A 23581-nucleotide genomic window follows, 5' to 3' on the forward strand; every position below is an offset into this window, starting at 1 on the left:
GCAGCTCTTTATCTCTTACAGGAAAAGGCGGTAAGTCCACCCTTCCACTAAATAACCTCCTCTCCACCGCTCCATTAATCGCTCTTCGATTGTAGTGCTTGCCGTCTCCTCTCTGTGTCTCCCCGATGGTTTCTGTTGATTTGGCTTCTTCGACCGCGCCCAGGCCGATCCTCTCGGTGCGGTTGGTTCGACGGCGTTTCCTCAGGCATCAGCTTCTTTCCGGGGTACTTAGGTCATCAATCCCTTTTCTTACCCTCGATTTGCCTGCTTTTTCTTTTTGGCACAATAGCATCGTAGGCATGGTTCGACGGTGTTCTGGGGGCGTGCATTCGAGAAAGAGTCAGTCTTTTATAGTAGTTCGAAGGCTTTTCTTCTGGTGAAGATGCTTCTTTGATGGATTCACTGGGTTTGAATTTAGGGTTTTGTTTTCTCCCCCACCACTTTTTTTTTTGCATAGGAAAAAAAAGATTACTTTTTAGAATCTTTAGTACGAATACTTATGGATGCTCGATTCATTTTCATGCTCAATTGTGGCAAGGTAAAGAAAGGCATGTGGTCGATCTGTTCCTTTTTTTTTCAGGTTATTGGGTTTGTTACGGTAAGTAACTTTTTTAGCCGTGGCCTCTGGGCCGTCGCGGCTCGGTTTGGGTCCGGACGACGGGGATCTCCCTGGGGCGTTCCTCGGGGTCTCCCGACGGCCGAGCACGGTCGTTCGGGTCGGCAGGTCGGGTCGGGAGGCAGCTCCGCCGCAGCACCGGGAAGAGGCGACGTCGTCTCGCACCTGCACACAGGTCGGGCCGGGAGCTCGGCCCGACCCCTCCGACGATCAAGTTAGCGATGTGGAGGGGGTTTAGGAGGAGGAGAAACCTCCGTGTGTTGAGTGTGTCATCCCCCTTTTTGCTTAGGACTCAAGGGTATTTATAGAGGAGGTTTGATGTTACATGACGTAGCTATCTGTAGGGCAGGACTGTACCTTTGGTGGCGTCTGACATTACCATTGGGGCTGCGTGGGAGGCCGAGCTGCTACAGGGTATGGCGAGCCTCGGGCAGTGTGTCGCTCAAGGGGATGCTGTCATGGTGTGTCACATCGTCATTTTTGCCCCTATCATATGCCCCCCCCCCAAAAGGAGCTATGCGTCGGCTTTTGCATTCAGGGAGTTCGATGCATGGCTTCTTACTTCAGGTAGGCTGTTCATGCGGATCCGAGGGGCATAACGCAGACGAGCCGGTCGCGCGAACGCGTCTCGAGCAGCACGAGGTCGAGGTGCGCAACTTAGTCAGGAAACCGAGCAGAGTTGGACTCGGGGGCAATGGAGCCGATGAGGGCCGAGGAGCACAGCGCAGGCGGGCTGGGTGGCGTAAAGCCGAAGAGCCGAGGAGCACGACGCGGGCGGGCTGGTCGCGCAAGTGTGTCCTAGGTGGCGTAAAGCCGAGGGCCGAGGAGCACGACGCAGGCGGACTAGCCGCGCAGGTGTGTCCCGGGTGGCGTAAAGCCGAGGGTCGAGGAGCACGACGCAGGCGGGCTGGCCGCGCAGGTGTGTCCCGGGTGGCGTAAAGCCGAGGGCCGAGGAGCACGACGCAGGCGGACTGGCCGCGCAGGTGTGTCCCGGGTGGCGTAAAGCCGAGGGCCGAGGAGCACGACGCAGGCGGACTGGCCGCGCAGGTGTAGTCTCGGGTGGCGTAAAGCCGAGGGGCGAGGAGCACAACGCAGGCGGGCTGGCCGCGCAGGTGTGTCCCGGGTGGCGTAAAGCCGAGGGCCGAGGGCCGAGGAGCACGACGCAGGCGGACTGGCCGTGCAGGTGTGTCCCAGGTGGCGTAAAGCCGAGGGCCGAGGAGCACAACGCAGGCGGGCTGGCCGCGCAGGTGTGTCCCGGGTGGCGTAAAGCCGAGGGCTGAGGAGCACGACGCAGACGGACTGGCCGCACAGGTGTGTCCCGGGTGGCGTAAAGCTGAGGGTCGAGGAGCACGACGCAGGCGGACTGGCCGCGCAGGTGTGGTCTCGGGTGGCGTAAAGCCGAGGGCCGAGGAGCACAACGCAGGCGGACTGGCCGCGCAGGTGTGGTCTCGGGTGGTATGGAGCCAAAAGGGGGTGTCCTCGAGCATTAAGCGACCGAGGAGGCCTCGGGCATTATGCGACCGAGGTGGCGGCCTCGGGCATTACGCGACAGAGGTGGTGGCCTCGGCAAGCATGGAGCCGAGGCACTCGGCGCAAGCAGGCTGCAGTCGAGGGACGTAACCCAGGTGGGCAAGGTAGTGGATATGGCTGAGGAGTTCGGCGCAGGCGGGCTGCCCGCGCAGGCGTGTCTCGGGGTTTGTGGAGCCGGGAGGCACGACGCAGGCGGACTAGTCGCACAGGTGTGTCTCGGGGATGATGGAAGCGAGGAGGACAACGCAGGCGGGCAGGCCGCGCAGGTGTGGTCTCGGTCATCATGCTGCCGAGGAGCACGACGCAGGCGAGCAGACCACGCAAGCGTGGTCGCAAGGGCCATGTGGTTGAGTAGCACGACGCAGGCGCAGTGGCGGCGCTGGTCTGTCTCGGGAACATGGAGTCAAGGAGCACGACGCAGGCGGACTAGTCGCGCAGGTGTGTCTCGGGGATGATGGAAGCGAGGAGCACGACGCAGGCGGGCAGGCCGTGCAGGTGTGGTCTCGGTCATCATGCTGCCGAGGAGCACGACGCAGGCGAGCAGACCGCGCAGGCGTGGTCGCGAGGGCCATGTGGCCGAGTAGCACGACGCAGGCGCACTAGCGGCGCTGGTCTATCTCGGGAACATGGAGCCAAGGAGCACGACGCAGGCGGATTAGTCGCGCAGGTGTGTCTCGGGGATGATGGAAGCGAGGAGCACGACGCAAGCGGGCGGGCCGTGCAGGTGTGGTCTCGGTCATCATGCTGCCGAGGAGCACGACGCAGGCGAGCAGACCGCGCAGGCGTGGTCGCGAGGGCCATGTGGTCGAGTAGCACGACGCAGGCGCACTGGCGGCGCTGGTCTATCTCGGGAACATGGAGCCAAGGAGCACGACGCAGGCGGATTAGTCGCGCAGGTGTGTCTCGGGGATGATGGAAGCGAGGAGCACGACGCAAGCGGGCAGGCCGCGCAGGTGTGGTCTCGGTCATCATGCTGCCGAGGAGCACGAGCAGGCGAGCAGACCACGCAGGCGTGGTCGTGAGGGCCATGTGGCCGAGTAGCACGACGCAGGCGCACTGGCGACGCTGGTCTGTCTCGGGAACATGGAGCCAAGGAGCACGACACAGGCGGACTAGTCGCCCAGGTGTGTCTCGGGGATGATGGAAGCGAGGAGCACGACGCAGGCGGGCAAGCCGCGCAGGTGTGGTCTCGGTCATCATGCTGCCGAGGAGCACGACGCAGGCGAGCAGACCGCGTAGGCGTGGTTGCGAGGGCCATGTGGCCGAGTACCACGACACAGGCGGACAGGCCGTGCCGAGGTAGATCTCGGCAGTGTGTGGCCAAGGTGCTCGGTGCAGGCAGGCTGCGACCGAGGGACACTGCTCAGGCGGGCAGGCCACGCTGAGGCGAGCTCGGTGTAGGCAAGCTGCGACCGAGGGGCGAGACCCTGTTGGGTAAGCCGCCCTGAGATAGACTCGGCAGTGAATATGGCCGAGGAGCTCGGCGCAGGCAGGCTGTCTGCGCAAGCGTGTCTCGGGGGGTATGAAGCCGAGGGGCACGACGCAGGCGGGCTGGCGGCGCGGGTGTGGTCTCGGGCATTACGCGACCGAGGATCACGACGCAGGCGGGCAGACCGCGCTGGCGTGGTCGCGAGGGCCATGCGGCCGAGTAGCACGACACAGGCAGGCAGGACGCGCGGACGTGGTCTCGGGCACCATGCGGCCGAGGATCACGACACAGGCGGACAGGCAGTGCCGAGGTAGATCTCAGCAGTGTGTGGCCGAGGTGCTCGGTGTGGGCGGACAGACCGCGCATGGGGCCGAGATAGCAGGTTGCGCCGTCAGCCGAGGAGCTGACGCGGGCTGGCCGCGCATGGGGCCGAGGAGCCGAGGCAACGTGCGGCGTGTTAGCTGCGCATGAGGCCGAGGCAGCGTGTTGGCTGCCCATGGGGCCGAGGGGCCGAGGCAGCGTAGTGCTTGTCGCGCGCGTGGGGCCAACGCGCATGGGACCGGGGAGCCGAGGCGCGCGCGTGGGACCGAGGGGACGAGGCACGCGGGCTGGTCGCGTGCGTGGGGCCGACGCGCGCGTGGGACCGGGGAGCCGAGGCGTACGGGGCCGAGCCGCGCGCGTGGGACCGAGGGGACGAGGTGCGCGGGCTGGTCGCGCGTGTGGGGCCGACGCGGGCGGGTTGGCCTACGCGCGCGTGGGGTCGACGCGGGCGGGTTGGCCGCGCGCGTGGGGCTGGGGGGTCGAGGAGCCGAGACCAGCCCCAGAGGTCGCTGCTGCTAGTGCAGGTCGGCTGTAGTGGAGCAACCAAGGAGAAGACTAACGTACCGTTATTCCGGGCCCTCCTTCTAGCGCCATTCTGTTATGGTAAGTAACTTTTTTAGCCGTGGCCTCGGGGCCGTCGCGGCTCGATTCGGGTCCGGACGACGGGGATCTCCCTGGGGCGTTCCTCGGGGTCTCCCGGCGGCCGAGCACGGTCGTTCGGGTCGGCAGCTCGGGTCGGCGGGTCGGGTCGGTAGGTCGGGTCAGGAGGCAGCTCCGTCGCAGCACCGGGAAGAGGCGACGCCGTCTCGCACCTGCACACAGGTCAGGTCTGGAGCTCAGCCCGACCCCTCCGACGATCAAGTTAGCGACGTGGAGGGGGTCTAGGAGGAGGAGAAACCTCCGTTTGTTGAGTGTGTCATCCCCCTTTTTGCTTAGGACTCAGGGGTATTTATAGGGGAGGTTTGATGTTACCTGACGTAGCTGTCTGTAGGGCCGGACTGTACCTTTGGTGGCGTCTGACATTGCCACTGGGGCTGCGTGGGAGGCCGAGCTGCTACAGGGTATGGCGAGCCTCGGGCAGTGTGTCGCTTAGGGGGGATGCTGTCATGGTGTGTCACGTCGTCATTTTTGCCCCTATCAGGGTTGACTGTCTTTTTAACGCAATGCTTAGACTCCTTTGATGATTTTAGGTACCTTTTATTGCTGTCATGCTTCTTTTGCTGATCTTGATTTATCGAGTGAAATTTGTAGTTGTCTCGTGATCTATGGAGCCGAACGCAAGGGGAGTCGTTGGATCTCCATGTTCATATCCAGGTATTAGGTTTATTTTTTGGTTGATAATTCCGTGTCCATTTGCAAGTAACAATTATATAAATTCACTTGTTCGTGTCCCAAGAACATCTTGGTACTTTTACGTTTTCTCTTTATAATAAGGAGAAGAGTCAAGGCTTGGTACGAGTAAATTTATGTAATTAGGGATAACTACGTTTGACTCTTTGATTGGTATTGCAATATATCATAAATTGTGATGCTGTGCATGATGAGCATTGAATGTTCTCAAGTTTCAAAACAATAAATTTCAAGCTCATCCCCATCAAATTTCAAGAAAATAGTTTGTATCTTGATATAATAATGAAAATTCAAAATCACCAAGGTATAATACACTATGAATTTAATGTGTATTATAATTTATACTTGACTCTTAGTAAATTATGACTCATTAAATAAATGGTTGAGGGATCCAATGTACAAGGGATCTATAAAAAGAGAAGGAAAAACGATTGGTGGGACATTCTAGTTTTTGAAACCTCATCGAGCTTTTATATTTCGAACTATTAGCTCTTGGTCTCTCTTAAAATATAGAGAGTTCTTTTATCCTCTCATGTCTCACTTCTTTCTTCACCCTCTCTTTGTCTTTTCCTTTTTTTTGTTTTCACATCAAATTACAAGACCTTTAATATGCTTACCATCTCAGTTTAGTTCAAGACGATTCCAAACCAACTTGATCGGTTCAAGCCCACTTGACATAATTGAAATCAACTAAATCTAAATTAGACCATCTAGGATGATTTAAGATCTATTTTATAAGGATTTGAGGTTGGTTCCGTTTGGTTCTAGTTGAATTAAGTTTGGTTTAAGTTAATTAAGCTATAAACTATTTCAATTAGAGTTTTGGTTAAAAAAGAATTATTTTTATCAGTTTTTGATAATTCCTTATTGATGTGTTTTATCCTATATTTATTCTTAGAATAACTTAAGAAGTAACCTACTACTTTATAATTGTCATGACCCGAGTCTGATGAGCTAAGTAACCTATCAACTTCGTTTGATCTAAACTACTAATCAAAATACTTAAGTTGAAATTGATAATAATATACTCATCAGACCCATATAATTCAATCTTAATTTTGTCCACTTCCAATGTAGGACTAATTGGGGGTGTTACAATAATAGGAATGAGATTTCAGTGGAGAAGATTTTTTCATCACTGTGGAGAAGATTTTTTTTATCACTTATGAGATGCAATTTTTTTTTCAGTAAAAAAATGAATTAATAGATAAAAAAGCATCTATAAATTATAAATAATAAAATAATAATTTATTTTTTTATACAGTCCTGGTATCATCTAAGCACTCCAATGATCAGATGACTGGCAGTATATGGCTATTGACTGTATGTTTTGGTTACTTCAAGAACAGAGCACTTCAAAGTTTAAACAAGGTAATACAACCTTCTATCCCCGTAATGTATCAATGTTTGTTCGTTGCTTACTTGCGAAAGAAATTGCATATAGGACTGCTTAGTTTGTACTCTTGTATGATGTGTTGTTTAATAGGGTTTTTCTGTCTTCTAGCTGGTAAGAGAAGCTTTTTTGCATTCTTTTACTGGTTCAACTTCCTAATTGAACTTGTTTATTTCAAGTAATGACTAGAATGGTGCCTGGTGATAGATGTTTTTTAACCGCATCAGTGATGTGAAACAAAAAGAAAGAGAGACAAAGAGAATGAGATATGGGAGGACTAAGAGAATTCTTTCTATTTCAAGAGATATTAAGAGTTAATAGCTCAAAATATAAAAGCTTGATAAAATTTCAAAAACTAGAATGTCACCTTAATCTTTCTTCCTTTCCCTTTTATAGATTCCTTATACATTGAATCCATCAAATACCTAATTAATGACTCATAATTTATTAAAAAATAAATATAAATTATTAATATATATTAAATTTATGATGCATTGTGCTTTGATAGTTTTAAATTTTTATAATTATTTTAAAAAATAATCATTTTTTAAAATTTGACAGGATTAAATTTAAAATTAATTATGTTGAAACTTGAGAGCATTCAATGCTCATCATACACTGCACTGTATCAGTCAGACAAGGTTGGCACTGCAATATTTCACAAATCTTGCATGAGATCTGATCTAGTGGTTAGACTAAGTTGGGTTAGACAATATGTTGCACAACCACTGTTATTCTTTTAGGACCACACATGTTTGAACAGATAATTTCAAATGAATTCAACTTTTTGATTACCTGGATTGTGAATGTTGTGGAACATCTGGGTGTCCCACCTGCTATCAGTCTAAAATGTTTCCTCCAAATAAATGATAGTAGTAACTGATGTGGACCCTCTTTTTATATCCAATCATTATTTTTTGGATCATCATTTATATATGTTTTGACTTTAAAAGGATGCAGTCTTTGTATTTTAACCTCTAGCAGCTTATTGGTATTTACTAGAGACACAGTCTTCTTCTTCAATCTAATTACTCAACCTATTACTCCTCCATTCATGACTGCACCATTATCTTGGATCTTTGTCAAGATCATTACCATTTACTTTCTTGGAACAGACAGTCTCCATTTTGCTTTTCATCAGCTACCTTTCTTATGTTTGCTGCTGTTATTGTGAACTTTTTTAGTTGGCACAGACAACTCACCTACTGAATTATTGATTGCCAGGAGAGTCAAACTTGGGTGGACTTTACACATGCAGAAAACATGCCTCCAGCCACACCCCCCTATGTCTTACATCTGAATAGTATGGTCAAATCCACATGTCTACCAGCAGGTAGTTATTTTTACAGTTAACAACCCATTGGAAAGCTTCTAACTGCACAAAAGAAAGTTAGAGAGTTGTCTTTCCTCATATCAAGAGAAAGAGGTGTGTGTGACCGACTATTCTCCTATTACAAGAGGGTGTTCTATGTTTTCTCATTGTATTGGATAGCAGTTGTAGATCTCTTCATCATAGTGAAATCCTTTTAGCCTTGCTAAATCTGTTTGTGTTGAGTATTTTTTGCCCTTCTCAGTTTTCAGCTGTAGCTGCAAGAGATTGTTTCATTCTCATGGTGTTCTTGACAACCTTGGAGTATCATCCCACTGGAATTCTAATTGAAAGCTAGCTTTCCTTCCCCTTCCTCTTCCCATCATGTTGTGGGCAGTGCTGAATAGTGGGAGTTGAGAATGGCAGAAGCGCAGAGGCCTCTACCAACACAACCACCAGCTTTTGCCTCAAACCTCACCTTGAGAACCTTCCTACGGACCACACCCACTCGTTTCTTTATGTCTCTGTTCTCTGGTTGTCATTTGCTCCACTTGGTCGATGTTTCTGCGCGGAAACATGATCAGAGTGCTATAAAATAGGTAGAAGGGAAATGGCAGCAATAGGTGGACTGATACTTTGATAGGCAGGAGCAGGATTCATGGCTGATGGATCGTCTGCGGATTCCGGAGGAAGACAAACAGCCTCTGTGATCATCACCTGGGTCATGGCGGCATCCGGTGGTCTAATTTTTGGCTACGACATAGGGATTTCAGGTGGGTTTCAAGCTCAAGCCATTTCTTGCATGAACCGACTTGTCTCAAATAAGTGTTGATCTTGCTGCTGGATTCATTGACATGGAAGAGAAGCAATGTATGATCCTTGGTTTATCATGAGGCTGACATGATGCCCGTATCTCTTGGCATTCTTTGGATCAGGATTGGTAGCTAATTGCGTTACATGTCTTCTGCACAGGTGGTGTCACGGTTATGGAGTCATTTCTAAAAACCTTCTTTCCCAGTGTTCTGAGCAAGATGGCTGACGCCAAGCAGGACGAGTACTGCATGTTTGACAGCCAAGTCCTCACGGCCTTCACTTCATCCTTGTATATTGCCGGGTTGGCCTCATCACTTGTCGCCGGCCGTATTACGAAGGCCGTTGGACGCCAAGGGGTCATGTTGCTTGGTGGACTCACCTTCCTCATCGGCGCGGCCATCGATGCCGCCGCCGTGAATATTGAGATGCTCATCTTAGGCCGTCTACTGCTTGGAGTTGGCGTCGGCTTCACGAATCAGGTGTCTGGCAATTGCTACGATCACTTCAGTTAAGCTGAGGCTCTGAGTTCGAACCAAGATTGATGGTGTTGCATGAATCATGACAGGCCGCTCCGGTGTACCTGGCGGAGACGGCGCCGCCAAAGTGGCGGGGCATCATCACCACGGGATTCCAATTGTTTATAGCCATTGGCGTGGTGGCAGCCAACCTCACCAACTACGGCACGTCCTACATCTCCACATGGGGCTGGCGCCTCTCCCTCGGCCTGGCGGTCGTGCCCGCCGCTGTCATCATCCTTGGCGCTCTCTTCATCCCGGACACCCCCAGCAGCCTCGTCCAACGTGGAAAGCTTGACGAGGCTCGCGTCGCACTCCGCCGTGTCCGGGGCTCGATCGCTGATGTCGAGGTCGAGCTCATTGAGCGCTCCGTCGAGGAATCATCCAAGATGGAGGAGGGCGCGTTCCGACGGATAGTGCACCGCCGTTACCGACCGTACCTATTGATAGGGGTGGCGATCCCGTTATTCCAGCAGTTCACGGGGATCATTATGATAGCGTTCTTCTCGCCCGTCCTGTTCCGGACGTTGGGGTTCGGGAGCAACACGGCTCTGATGAGCGCGGTCATCTTGGGGGCCGTTAACCTCGCGTCGATCCTCATCTCCACCTTTGTAGTCGACCGCTACGGCCGCAAGCTCCTGTTCATGGTGGGTGGAGCTCAGATGATCCTCTGCCAGGTACATTCCTTTCGCTTCTACAGCTGAAAGCACGCAAAACTCTCGTGAATTAGCACTGAAACTTGCTCTGTTGTACACGGAGGTGTCCGTGGCCTGGATTCTTGGAGCCAAGATAGGCTTTGACGGACAGGCCACCTTGTCGAAGGGTTATGCGGTGGCGGTCTTGGTGCTGATGTGCGCATACGCCGCCAGCTACGGCTGGTCGTGGGGGCCATTGAGCTGGATCATCCCGAGCGAGATCTTCCCGGTGGAGATCCGGTCGGCGGGACAGAGCATCAGCGTGGCTGTCAACCTGGGCATCACGTTCATCTGCACACAGGCCTTCCTCGCCATGTTGTGCAGCTTCAAGTATGTCACCTTCATCTTCTACGCTGCCTGGATCGTGGTTATGACGGCGTTCGTGGCCTTCTTCCTTCCGGAGACCAAAGGGGTTCCCCTCGAGTCCATGGGCGAGCTGTGGAGGCGCCATTGGTACTGGGGCCGGTACCTCGTCGATGAGCATAAGCACGTCGGCACACCTTAGCCATGAGCGAGCTTAATGCTTTCTTTTCTTCTTTTCGCCATTAATTTTTTATGTTGCTTATAAGATTGTATAACGATCACGAAGAAATAAATACAAGGCATTAACATTAATTTCCTGCATCGTCCCTGCCGTATACTTGCTCTAAACCCAAAGTATGACCACTGAGAGTAAGCTTAAGCTTGTCTTCTTGGCCAGGAAGAGCTGTGTTTTTTGTCTTTCACTCCAAAGTATGGACCATACAACAGATATGTCTATGACTAGTGGTGCAATGGAATTTTATCTGAAACAGGGATTGCTTGACCTCAGTTCTCTTCCAGGTTCTTTAGAAGATGCCATTTACTGCTGCTGTAATCTGATATGTGGTCACAGATACATGCATGATCTCATAAACTGGTGATTTATATTACTGTCATTGGGAAGATCTGTGGAAAAGCCTGAACAGAGAGGATGAACCCTTTGAAGTCCAACATTAGATTGGGGTAAGAATGCAAGAGGTGTCAAGCTTAGAGACTTTAGCTGTTAAGCTTCAAAATTGTGCACTATTCAAGTTGCCGGGCAGTGACAATTATTTGGGTTAGACATTGATAAGTGGTTTTAGGGCAACTGTTTGAGAATTAAATGCTGAGATAAGGTTATCTTGTTCATGTAGAGATGGAGGTTTCTTCAGCTTAAAATTAGTGTTAGAACCCTTGAGATGTGAATTATAAGCCTCGATGTTATGCCTCGACGAGAGCATCATATGAACTAATTCGACCACTTAGAAATACATATATTTTTTTTTATCAAAAGAAAAAGAAAAAGATAGTCGAGATTCTCACCGATATGAGGTTTGAGAAGAATCAATATACCAGAGGTTATTTTTATGTTTACGACTGAATGAGAATTGTTTTACATATATGATATATTTTGATTACATTTTAAGATTTTTCTCTTTCTTTTATGTGATGAATCTGATAAAATATATTTTTTTCTTTATCCATGACATATGAGACTTCATGTGGTATCCAACAAATGGGTCAGGGGATTAGGTAGTGGAAAGAGCTTCTCCTTCATTGCTGTCACTTACAATAATCATGAACAATCTTTCTTTCTACCAAATATTTCTTAGACAAAAGACTTGAAGAAGCTTTCACCCAAACCTTTTACCACACAGTCAAGCAACAACACAGCTCTTTCTTTATATGAGATGGGAGTTAGATGTGACTTCTTAGTTTACTTATAAGAGTCAATCTCTTACGGAAAAATCCATTTAGTCCACCTGCCCACTAATTAGAGATATGGACATGCAATGGCTCTTCCGAATCTAAGACAATTACAAGTGTTTGCTCCTCAATTAGGAGGGTGTGACATATGATCTTCATCAACTTTGCCAGTTGTTGCTTGTGATGCATTATCATTGATATCATTGTTAAGGAATTGGAAAATGACAAGATGTATTATTCTTTTGGCTACTTGGATTCTTCCCATCATTGCTGCTGCTTTGTTCTGTCACTTCACTGATATGACACCCAAGTCAAAACCCTAACTGCCAGAGATGCCATGTTTCTTCTCTACTCTGAATGCACTCCTTAAATTCATCTAGAAGGATCTGCTTGCTTGAGGAAAACATCATAGTTTATATTGCATTTGCAGACATTTCTTTCTCTGCAGGTAGAGGTGGGCCTCAATACCTGCTGTTTAGTCTAACTAAATTATACATAAATGTATCACAAATTGAGATGAATTTTACTTATCTTTAGTGCCTTTCCTTCTTACTTTCATTGTTAATTGTGTCTTCAAAAAGATTATGATGCATGAAAAAGGATTAATCTGCATGATAAATAGAAGCTTTTCACAGAATCCTATCAGCAGTGCCTTTACTTCTTTTTCATTGACCTGACCATTACTGTCCTGATGATCTCCACACTGTGGATATAAGATAACGTTATTCTTGTTAACAGGAGGAGAGAGACTAAGAATCTTATCTGATCAGACACAAATGTAAACAAAGAAATAAGAAAGAGGGCATATATGGATATTATGTGTGTAGTATGTACAAGCGTGCGTGTATGAGACAGTGTCATTAAGCACTGCATACGATGAGACAAGATAACACAAAAATCGAACACTCCCAAAGAAAGTTGAGGAAATAGAGACTGACAGCAGCTATCAAGACGTGGAAGAAAGAGTTCATGCAAAATCACCCATAAATGGATCATCGAACAACATGTCAGGCCACAAGGAAGGAGGATTAATCCCACTGTTACCGCAGCTGGAAGCACTACAAGCACCACCCACCAGGTTGCCGATGGAGACGTCGGTGAGAGGAGGAAGAGGTGAATTAGGAGACATGAATGGTGATCCCGGTGAGTTGTCTCCCAGGTTAAACCCCGTTAAGTTGGAGGATTGGTTGGTCTCGCTGTTTATAGGTTGATCAAACATGGAGCACGGGATCTCAAGCTCTGGCAATAACGGGTTGTCGGATGTTTGGCCATTGAAATCTTGAAGAGGAGTTGGAGAAGGGATTGAGAGTAAAGAAGACATCTGGGAGTCGAGAAGACTGTTGGTCTCCAAGTCTGCGCCGGTGAAAGTGCTAAGGTGATCGGTACCTGAACTACCTGCCATGGCGGCGGCGGCAGCCAGCTGCTGGAGGTACTGCAGCTGTGCAGCCTCGGCCTGCAGCCGCGCAGCGTGGTCGTCCAAGGGGCGGCCGCCGATGAGCTCTCCGAGCTTAGCCAAGGCGATGAGCTGCTGAAGGGCGTCAAAGAAGTCGGTCCTCGGGCGGTGCGTCATGGGGTCGAACCCCATCTGGATCAGCCTCTTCTTGAGGTGGGTGTTCCAGAAGTTCTTGATCTCGTTGTCAGTCCGGCCTGGGAGATGGGAAGCAATCGCCGACCACCTAAAACGTCCGAAAGCGGTTTACACCGAGAGCTTCGAATTATATGATCATTTAACTACAGTGCAGGAAATGCATGTATTACTTGTTGCCAAGAACAGAGTGTAGGTTGAGAATGATCTGCTCCTCCTCTGGGGAAAACCTGCCTCTTTTGATATCTGGCCTCAAATAGTTAGTCCATCTTAGCCTGCAGCTCTTCCCACATCTATTTAGTCCTATAGCAGAACACAACCAAATTTAGATGCCAGGATCCAGCCACAGAGAGAGAGAGAGAGAGAGAGAGAGAGAGAGAGAGAGAGAGAGAGACCAGCTAGCTTTGGGAGGGCTCTCCAACTGCCATGGCCGTGCTTCTGGACATACTGGACAAGCTTCTGGTCTTCTTCAGGTGTCCAGGGACCCTTCTTGAGGCCATTCTCATCACAGCAAGGGGATCTCCCCATTGAAGTCTCCGGCGGCCAGATCAAGGGTGGCCACTGGGTTGTAGAGAAAGAGAGAGACCACAACTCCCTCTTAGGTTATCCCACTTCGCCACCCGAAGCTCGGTCTCCCATTTATACACACGTTAAGCTTTAGACTCGGTTGTCCAAAAAGACCAATCCACCCTTCCCTTTCACCTTTCATTAAGCATTACAGGGATCAGAACACAGAGAAAGATGTTTGGAATTCCGAAACACCCACGGGAAGAGCCGCCATCACCCTGTACGTATATATTGCGTACGTGATCTGGAGACGTCCACGTGCCCCAAGGCCGTGGGGTGGTCAAGAAAAGCTTTCCCATGCACGCAACACCGATGGAGAGCTTCTTCGTGAGGCTTCCATGTCTGATCGACGTTCACACGTAACTTTATTTTCCAGCTTGGCTTTTTCTCTTTGCATGCATACAACCATCCCACGTAAACGCGTTTTGCTTTTCTCGTGCATACAACCATTAATCAGCACAGTCTGAAAACGCAGTATAGAGACAATTTGATGTATGCATGCGACTTGGTCAGCCCATGATACATGGATGTCCTACTGTTTGATGTCATGTGTTGGTCATCCGAAGCAACACGACGTAGCCGTACAGCTGCCGGGAATACAGTATATATAGCAGCGTTAGGTGGACATGTCTTGTACATGGATTGACTCTGAGAGAAATAGTCATAGGATGTGAACTGGATTAAAATGAAAAGAAGCGAGTCAGAAGCCTACATGATCCAAGAAAAGATGCAGCTTTGCAGGGAGATGATGAAGCAAACCCCGCAGTGCGAGATGCTTCAGAAATGGACGATGCAGCATCCATCAGCAGTTGACACGGCGAGTGGCCATGGCGTAGGTTTCTTTGGGAGCAGTAGCAGATGAACGACACTCACAAGGGTCCGACCATCCTGTTCCTCGTGGAAGTTGACAGCTTTCCCACTCTAACCAAACCCTTCTCTCATAGGCTCTCATTGCCAGATAATATCGGGAGCTACTTGTTCCTCTTGACCCTCTTATACCTTCATCAAGATCATTAATAAGTGTCACAAACGTAGCTCTTTGACATATGGTTTAATTAGTGAGGACATATATAATGCGACCATGAGATCTCTCACTTGCACCTTTCCTCTTCCATCATCTTCTCCTGACCAATCATCTGTGTGTTCCCAAGAAACAAGAGGTAGTACTAATGTTGTTCTTAGGATCAATATAAGGAGAATGGATAAGAAGAATGACATGGTTTCTTCACAGTCCATGGAATGTAACAGGAAGAGTCTTAAGTCTTCCTGTTGTTCTATCACCAACATCATGGCACCACTATCTCTTGCATGACCATTTAGCGGATAATCTTGGTGAGCACAAGCATATCTTGACAAGGAAGAGACGAGGCATTGCAAGGACTTGATCAAGAAAAAACAAAGCTTTCTTCCTTTGTTAACAGTATCGAAGCTAAGGATAGTAAGATACATCTTAATGATATGGTAACAAAGGTCATGCATATGTATATATATCTGGTCAAGAGTAGATAACTCTCGGTATAAAAGTAAAGAAAGAGGAGAGAATATAGCATAACATCGAGCTGCTTTCTGGATCACTGTGCAAAATCGTCAATGATCACATGGATATTTAGATGAGATGTGGACAAGAGGATGATGACACTTGTTTTGACGGTGTGTATGGGGTAGCAAAGAAGTTGGTGCAGCCAACACCCAAAATCTCCACCATCTCTCTCATCTTCAACAACAACGCCCCTTCTTTGAAGACATTCTTCCCGGCTGACGCATTTCCTCCCACCCAGCAAACTTATACGGCCACCACCACCGCACATACGAAGCCTCACGCATCGTATACAAAGGATCAGAAGTTGCAGAGTGCGTGCGCATGGAGGAGAGAAGGTTTGTTCCACCCCGAGGTTACCCAAAGCAAAAGCAGCTCCTTTAATAAAGATTTTGGAGACCAACTAAACCTACAAAACAATACACACCTACTGGCGGTGGCATCACTGGCTACAAAGAGCAAACGCAAGAGGACAGGAGAAGAAAGGTCTTCCTCCCTTCCTCCTTTTCTCTCTCTCTCTCTCTCTCTCTCTCTCTTTCCTTTCTGCTGCATGGTTCTTTTTTCTCTGGACTTGCATCACTTGGTGTGAGCAACAAGTTAAGCAATATGATGTTAAATCCCACATCAGAGGAAAGCCTACCGACTCACTTCCTCAGCTAAGCTAGTGTGTCTGATACTTTTAGGGTTGCTTCCACAATTAGGGTTCCTTGTCGAATGGACCATATGCATCCTGAGGTAAAGCAAATAACAAAAACGCATGCATCTACAATCGACATCGGATTGGCTATATCACCTCTCCGATGATGGATATGTACAAACACTAATCATCTGATTCTAATCATGTCTCTCGGTTTTCGAGCACTACACAACACGCGGCAACTGCTCATGTAAATTGCCTTCAACTTTGTCTGCAAAGTTGAGACCAATACAGGATTTACGGAGAGAAGATAGAAGAGCGCAAATAGCGGTCGAGTCTTACGATACTTTGCGAGATCAATGCCATTTGCTTCCGATCTAGTGCTCCATGGTAATACTACTAATACAAATTGCGACTGTGTCTTACCAGTTCATCATTTGATGGACAATAAAAGGAGGAGGACTACTAGAATGCCACACACGTGAATGGTATCTCAGTTGTTGTTTAGATCAACCTTGTAAACTAATGAGTTGTAGGACAGTAATAGTCAGATGTCTTAGATGTAGGGTCCTGCAGATCTAATGCTGAGTTCATCATATCTTTCCCATTTCAATGAAAGTAACAGGCAGATGTCTTTGTTGTTTTCGAGCTCTCTTTCTTTAAGAGAAGTTGAAACTTCATGGCCAAGTGGTTATGATTTGAGACCATCACTGTCCTAATTACTAATGCATTATGATGTACAGAATGAGGATTGTGATAGTAGAAGATACAGTAAATGGGAAGGAATCAACAAGCCTGAGGTGAACAAAAGAAGACATGAAGGTTTTGTAGGATGTTTCTGTGATGAGATTGCTGACAAGGTAGACCACTTTAGGACAACACTATAAGCAGCATCAGAGGATTCTTACCTTCAGCACTTTCCTATTGCTACTTCACTTAATGTGTCAGGATTTTTTGCATTGCCAAGATCTGTGAGCTGCTTTATCTCTTCTTTCTCATCTTACACTATGATCCTATACTCGGTGCTGACAAAAGATTGAAACTGATTCATCTCGGACGATGCAAGTCCACAGATCATGTCAAAGTTATCCCCTGTGTGTCTAAGGTTCAGCATAGAGTTGTTTTCATGCCTTGCTAAATTTATCTTATTAATTTTTTCTTAAATGCAAAATAGAAAATATTTGGAAGTAGAAAGAAAATGTGTTGTCCTCATGTCACTCATTCGAGGGGCTGACTCTGACTATTCGATGAGATCCAACCTGAATCAATTGTCCTAATCATGCATTTTATATGACAGTACAAGAGTCATGTAAGGGACATGAGGGGATTACTGTTTTATATGACCACATATGGAAATTGATTCCTTCAAATGAATAATGCAAGGACAATGGCAGGTTAGTGGCAACTGATTCACATATGTCAAGTACAGTAAGTGGTGTTTAGACATTACATTGATGTCATAAAGGAGAAGAAGAAGAAGAAGTAGTTGGTAAGCATGAGCTGCAAAAATGAAGAGAAGCATTAGCTTTCAACCACAAAACCATGTAAACTTGCAGTGCATGAATGAGACTGAATGTGATAGCTTTCAAGAAGGCTGTCATCATCTCTCTATTGAGACATTCGGGTTAGTTAGCATATCATTGTACAAGTAAAGTTTCATGTTTAAATCTATGAACAACGTGCATTTGATGTAATATTTAAAAAAAAAAAAAAAAGAAATGTACAACCTCATCGCGACTTAGTTTCCCCGAAAAAAATTGAGCAATACATCCCAACATACAGATCAGTTTAATAATTTACCTACAAAATTGTTCTTAAATGCTATGTTATGTTGTGTATATGAATGATGTATTTAAATATCTAAAAGGATATCTATAATCAATATTAACTAATATATGTTAGAATTCAGAAAGGTAAATATGATATTTCCAAACTTCAAAGGGCAGACGTGTCAAACTTTTTTGTTTTTGGAGAAAGAATTGAAGTTGGCAGTCAAACCTACACTTGACTTTCCACATATTTCTTCCCCTCTCTTTGACATGACTTTTATCTGCCTCATTCCCACGAGCAGGAAGGAGTTGAACTACCTCCACATTAACACCGCATCGAGTTAAAATTGTTGACGACAGTGTTAGCTTTGACAGGCGGAGACCAGCCTAAATCGGAATTTATATCTCAAGCATGAAAAAGCTCGAATCTGTCACATCGTCATCTTTAATTCGACACCCATCGAATATAATGTTAACTCGATCCATCGATCGAACGGATGATCAGCAGCATGATGATGTTAACAAAAACGTCTGATGATGTTGAAGTAATGCTTCACACCTGTTTGAATGTTTCTGTTAACTCAGGTGATCAACACAACGATGCTAACCACAATGCTTAACGATTTAAGTGACTCATCATGTTCGACAATCTCATAAAATCATTTTCATACCATAGATTAACTCTCCATTCAATCCGATTCCTGTAATAAAAAGTTCTACTAGGCCCTTGTAGTTTTTGCAAGATTCTTTATCGATCCCAATCAAACCGCGACGTCAAACTTACGACAACCAACCAAAATTTACCTGAATAAATATCACGTCGTCGTCGACCACCACGATGTATCATCGATATCACGGAATAAATGACCATAATAGAGAAACAAGCCATGCTAGGAACCTTTGGGCCCTTTGCTCTTTGTTTTGGCTCAATTTCCACCACATCCCAATCAACAAGGGAATCAACAACGAATGAAACGATGACATAATCTAGTCCAGCCATTTATTTGTCCAAGCTGGTCAACCTTAATTCCAAAGACATGAAGAAGTTCCCAGTACAACAGGTTTCACATGGGCTTCCAAACGAGCATGAATCAGAGGCATTCTTCAACCAGAAAACATAATTCGATGCTAGCAAACTTAACCTACATCAAAGCTACTTGAACAGTTCAACAAGAAATCCCACTCTTTTGGTTGATAATAAAGTTGTGGTTGTTCTCTTCACTTTTGCCGCCATCGCTCTATTAGTTCCTGGATACCTGAACTTGAGCAACTCGAGGTAGCAGTAGCTGTGGTTCACGCTGAATGATTTCTCTATGAAAAAGCATGCCACAAAAGAAGAAAAAAATCTTAAACAATTATACAGACAAAAGAATATGGATCAGAATCTGTGGAGTTGATTACTTACCTGCAAAATCACAGCTGATCATGAAAGATTCAGTTAATAGGATGATATTGATCAGAAACTCGTTTCGGGGGCAGCTTCCGAAGAATAAAAAGAACAAGAGCTGATGGGAAAATCTCAACCAACTGGAAGATTTTTAGAGCAGATTGTGATTAACGTCAAGAACTAAATAACGATGGTTAATAATAAACGTGACCGATGATCACTCATACAACAATAAATACTTGCATTCTTTATTGAACAAAAAGTGTGAAAGAAATAAAAGAAAGGCAATTTACCATATAATAGATGAAATTTAAAATAGGATGATCCATGACATCAAGGTCAGCATCGTTGTCAAAGGCAGAGAGAGCAACCTGGCCAATTCAATAAGCTATCAGTGCATATATACCGTAAAATATATTGTCCAGATGAAGATTTTGTGGCTGCAGGGACCCCAATCAGATCAGATTTAGGATAAAAGTCAGAATCTGAATGCCCACTGTCCTCTAGTGACCCAATTCTTATCTTGGATGTGAATCCATATATATTGAGCTTTTCCAAGCATTCTATATTAACAACGCAACTTTTGCATGCATCAAAAGGGGCAGAAAAATTGAAAAAACAAAAACAATTTCTTACCACAAAGCACCGTATCAAGAAACATGTGCAGCATATTGCTGTAACTGAACCAACCTGCCAATGATGTGGATTTCAACAATCAATTTAACAGCCGACATTTTCCAAATCATAAGCTATTCCAACAAATTAACCGAGGAAACAACTGGATTTCAGTTTTGTTAATTGCATAAAGTGCTTAACATAGCTCAAAAAATAAGAGGAGCCCAATTTGGTGTAGGAGAGGGAGGAAGCAACTATCCAGCTCAAAAAGGGGAAATTTGGGGTGTTGCTTATTGGAAAACTAGTAGCAAAGACCTTTCCAAGCTGGTCCAAGTCAAATTGAGACAAGAGAGGACTCATCACAACACCCAAGTCCTAATGCTAGTGTTTGCTGAGATTTACAATTTTCTAAAACTATTTCAAATAAAATTTTTATCCTCATTTTACATTTTACTTGGTTTCTCAAGTCATTATAAGGACATTACTAAGTTGAACAAGTAGTTCTCCAGTTAAGATTTCCATTTTTAATATTTTAATTCATCACTTTCAGTGAGTTTTGTGAAGTGACAAAATCATTTCTTCTCTCTCAAGACACATATATAAGTGAGCTATGTAAGCTCAATGCCTGGTTGGTGGTTGTTATTATATATATATATATATATATATATATATATGAAATACAATTTAGCTAAGTATCTTTTTTCCTCCCTCTTATTCTTTTGCAGGAACTACAATCCCTCAACTGTTTGGTAGGAAGAGAACCATCCTATCAACTTCTTAACCATTCGTAAGAACTTCAAGAATGGATAATCAATGAAATGTTATAGTGGTCTCCTTAAAAGAAAAAAAAAAGAACTAAAGATTACAGTCAGTATATTTTACAGATAGCCCACAGCACACTTCCAGAGCAAGACACTCGCAGAGAAAAGGGTGGCACGTTATCAAATTCCTTCCAGCAAATCAAAAAGTAAAACTAAATCTTATAACATATCGATTGTCAAATGCTTAAATCTGTTTTCCTTCCTTTCATTTGCTTCTCCATAACATCAAGTGATCAGATGTCCCAGAAATGGTGTGCTAGTAACAAGCAAACTACCATTGAAACTTGAAGAAATAGAGTTCAGTGATGCCACCAAATAGGGCAGGCAAGCAAACAATAGATCAGCTTCCAAATTAGGTATAGTGAAAATAGTTTGGCTTAGTATAATTGCCAAGAGCTGCTATGAAAGATTCAAAAGCCAGACTGTCAAATTCCTATCATATGACTGAAATATTAGCGATCGTGAAAGAAAAATTGGTCATCAGAGATTATATTTTTAAGATACCTCATTCAGCTTTTTTCGACGACCCTTGGACTCAATTGGGAAGCGTCTCAGCATGAAAAATAGCCTTTAATGAGAAGAAAACTATATAAGACATACATAAGAAAAAAGATATGAAAACTTTTGTTATTTCTGTAGCAACTATATGTCAATAAGAATAATTACCTTCCACCATAAATTAAAAATCCCAGAGCAGCAAAGAAGGAAATGACTGTAAAACATAAAACATCCAACAAAATACAATAATTTCAGTATATGAATGACTGAATAATCATTTGAAAAATAAATTTTGATTACAAATTTTCCCTGTGAGAAGGTATTTAATTCAAAATAGCAACCAATACCCACATCGATAATGATAGTAAACAATGATTGACCTTTGACAGCACATAGGATTGTATAACTAAAACTATCCCATTTATAGACCTGATAAGAAGAGTTTAGCAACTTCTGTAGCAACTGGCTTAGGACTTATTTGTGCATAGGCCCATATGCAAATCTGCAATTCACAAGCCAAAGTAACTTTATGCAAACTTATAGACTCAAGAATTATTTTTAGTTTTGTTAGCTTACCTGTATCAGATATACAACACCATTTATTATTAGATATGCTGGTCTAAGCTTAACAATTGGAAGGCTTCTAGCCTGCATATGTCAAATATAGGTAAAAGCTATGGGTTTTGACAAATGATTATTATAAGAGTGATCAAACCAGAAGAATATCAGTACCTGATAATATATCTCTGCCCAAAACAGAACAAGTAAAGTGTATGTTGAAAAAAACAACAGTCCGGGAAGGTCTAGAAGTGCCATTTCCAAAGCCTGAACTAGTAAGATTATCACACTGTTAGAAAATGTATATAAAAGGACAAGTCTAAGATAAAAGATGGAAACCAAAATCAATAAGGTAACCATGATTATTGTCTTGGTTGATATCCAACAAAATTATTTACCGCAAATCAATTTATATTCAATAAAAGCATCACTACTAACATGTTTCCGTTCTTTTTAGTTAAATCTGACCATGTATAATTGCAGAACAATGAATCCTGCTTCCAAAAACAGTAACAAAATATCCTTTACCGTTTCAGTTAGCATGTAACTCAAACAATATATGATGGTTACAAAATTTTCTATGTAGCAAGAAAATTCCTATGCACTGTAACCATGTTTAGCTACATGAATACATACTAATTACACAATGTTACAAACATCATTGCCCCGGACATCAAATCATACAATAGCTACAATATTTGATTGCTAACCACATATAACAACAGATTGTTGGAAAAATTTGTCAAACCAAGCTACATGTAGTAATGCAAAGAAAAAAATTTAGCTGAACATAACTCATTTTAGTAGCACCATATCCACAAAAGAAACAGCCTACCTTTGATTTGATAAGAAACACATCATGATATAAACCAAACAGAACCGCACGCACTGCAAATTCATGTGATAGTTAATGCAGAGAAGAACATTTAAATGGAAGAAATTTAGTCCAAAGCATCCAAAACTTGACATACGTCCATTCACCACAACATTCATCAGGTGGAAAAGTTTCTGCGTCGTCCAGCCATACTCTGGTACTCTGAGCTGAATCCTAATCAGTTGTGCCTGACGAGACAAAAAGTCATAGCTAAGGTTACAAAAGCTGAACATAACTAAGCAGGTTCAAATGCAGTAATCCAGCTAGAGTGTGACAGAAAATGATGCAACAAGCACAGTAAGTTGTAAATAATCCGCTAGACGTCAACAGATTTTACACTGTTTTTCTGCTGATGGACAGGAATTTAAACAAACATGTAGCCGACAACAGACATTCAAATTTCGAACTTGACAATGATCATAAAGTTTCATTGTTTCGCTATGTCCCGAACAGCGACAATCATGCCCAAACAAGAAGGTATCATCGTTGGTAGCAAGAAGCGATCTTTTCATAACGAGGAACCAAGAAGCCTTAGGCAGGCAACATTCGCATCTGTGTCGATGTGAATCACATTCTCGCCCCCTCGATTAACGAAGAAAATGCCGATGCATCTCCGCGTGTCCCACCAAAAAAGGGTAAACAACAAGGGGAAAGAAAATGTGATTCGCACCAGAGCGACGACGGAGACGAGGGCGTAGGAGGCGCAGAGGGCGCAGAAGATCCCTCGCTGCCACTTCTCCGACCCGTCGATCTCGTCCCACCATGCTATGGCGTCCGCCACCGTGCCCTCTCCGGCGAAGTACCCCACGGCCGTTCCCCACCGCAGCGCCGCCATCAAGGAGGCCAAATGAGAGTCTGGTCTTTCTTCCTCGAGTTCCCTCTCGGCTCTCGCCCTCGTCCTCACCGCACTACAACCATGAGATCCGAGAAAATGGGGTAGACGTGGGGACAAAAGGGAGCGGCACCGAGGCGGCCGACGCGACTCACGTGGCGGCCGTAGGTATCATCGGGCCCGCGTTGGTGGTTCCGCCACCGAAACCCTGTCAGCGTGTTGG

General features: G+C 45.5%; 3 protein-coding genes across 3 annotated transcripts; 1 reads left to right on the forward strand and 2 right to left on the reverse strand.

Moving 5' to 3' along the window:
• The first annotated feature begins 63 nt into the window (after nt 1–63).
• Nucleotides 64–10595, forward strand: LOC135582236 (sugar transport protein MST1-like). Its single transcript, XM_065140866.1, has 7 exons — nt 64–224; nt 5148–5210; nt 6511–6617; nt 7864–8721; nt 8921–9240; nt 9327–9953; nt 10036–10595. Exons 4-7 carry the CDS (start codon nt 8607–8609, stop codon nt 10474–10476), a joined length of 1503 nt encoding a protein of 500 aa, XP_064996938.1. The 5' UTR covers nt 64–224; nt 5148–5210; nt 6511–6617; nt 7864–8606; the 3' UTR covers nt 10477–10595.
• A 1874-nt stretch (nt 10596–12469) lies between these two features.
• On the reverse strand, nt 12470–13859 carry LOC103977495 (transcription factor MYB92). Its single transcript, XM_009393032.3, has 3 exons — nt 13659–13859; nt 13437–13566; nt 12470–13354 (listed from the first exon to the last, which is right to left on the reverse strand). The coding sequence occupies exons 1-3, from the start codon at nt 13789–13791 to the stop codon at nt 12646–12648; spliced, it is 972 nt and encodes a 323-aa protein (XP_009391307.2). The 5' UTR covers nt 13792–13859; the 3' UTR covers nt 12470–12645.
• A 4873-nt stretch (nt 13860–18732) lies between these two features.
• Nucleotides 18733–23524, reverse strand: LOC103977496 (tobamovirus multiplication protein 1). The gene is made up of 12 exons (XM_009393033.3): nt 23197–23524; nt 22624–22714; nt 22488–22540; nt 21827–21919; nt 21671–21742; nt 21524–21596; nt 21263–21308; nt 21101–21164; nt 19797–19850; nt 19454–19531; nt 19179–19300; nt 18733–19084 (listed from the first exon to the last, which is right to left on the reverse strand). Exons 1-11 carry the CDS (start codon nt 23359–23361, stop codon nt 19208–19210), a joined length of 882 nt encoding a protein of 293 aa, XP_009391308.1. The 5' UTR covers nt 23362–23524; the 3' UTR covers nt 18733–19084; nt 19179–19207.
• Nucleotides 23525–23581: the final 57 nt, after the last annotated feature.

This window comes from Musa acuminata, chromosome BXJ3-3, assembly GCF_036884655.1.
Source record: "Musa acuminata AAA Group cultivar baxijiao chromosome BXJ3-3, Cavendish_Baxijiao_AAA, whole genome shotgun sequence".
NCBI classification, from domain to species: domain Eukaryota; kingdom Viridiplantae; phylum Streptophyta; class Magnoliopsida; order Zingiberales; family Musaceae; genus Musa; species Musa acuminata.

Excerpts from the sequence above, each read along its gene's own strand:
- LOC103977495 (XM_009393032.3), bottom strand. The coding sequence starts at position 13,791 with ATGGGGAGATCCCCTTGCTGTGATGAGAATGGCCTCAAGAAGGGTCCC. Across the intron at positions 13,567-13,658 it reads AGCCCTCCCAAAGCTAGCTG|GACTAAATAGATGTGGGAAG; the intron begins GTCTCTCTCTCT and ends GTTCTGCTATAG. Across the intron at positions 13,355-13,436 it reads CACTCTGTTCTTGGCAACAA|GTGGTCGGCGATTGCTTCCC; the intron begins GTAATACATGCA and ends CGGACGTTTTAG.
- LOC135582236 (XM_065140866.1), top strand. The coding sequence starts at position 8,607 with ATGGCTGATGGATCGTCTGCGGATTCCGGAGGAAGACAAACAGCCTCT. Across the intron at positions 9,241-9,326 it reads GCGTCGGCTTCACGAATCAG|GCCGCTCCGGTGTACCTGGC; the intron begins GTGTCTGGCAAT and ends GAATCATGACAG. Across the intron at positions 9,954-10,035 it reads CTCAGATGATCCTCTGCCAG|GTGTCCGTGGCCTGGATTCT; the intron begins GTACATTCCTTT and ends TTGTACACGGAG.
- LOC103977496 (XM_009393033.3), bottom strand. The coding sequence starts at position 23,361 with ATGGCGGCGCTGCGGTGGGGAACGGCCGTGGGGTACTTCGCCGGAGAG. Across the intron at positions 19,851-21,100 it reads GTCGAAAAAAGCTGAATGAG|GTTGGTTCAGTTACAGCAAT; the intron begins GTATCTTAAAAA and ends CATCATTGGCAG. Across the intron at positions 19,532-19,796 it reads TCTTGATACGGTGCTTTGTG|GTTGCTCTCTCTGCCTTTGA; the intron begins GTAAGAAATTGT and ends TGAATTGGCCAG.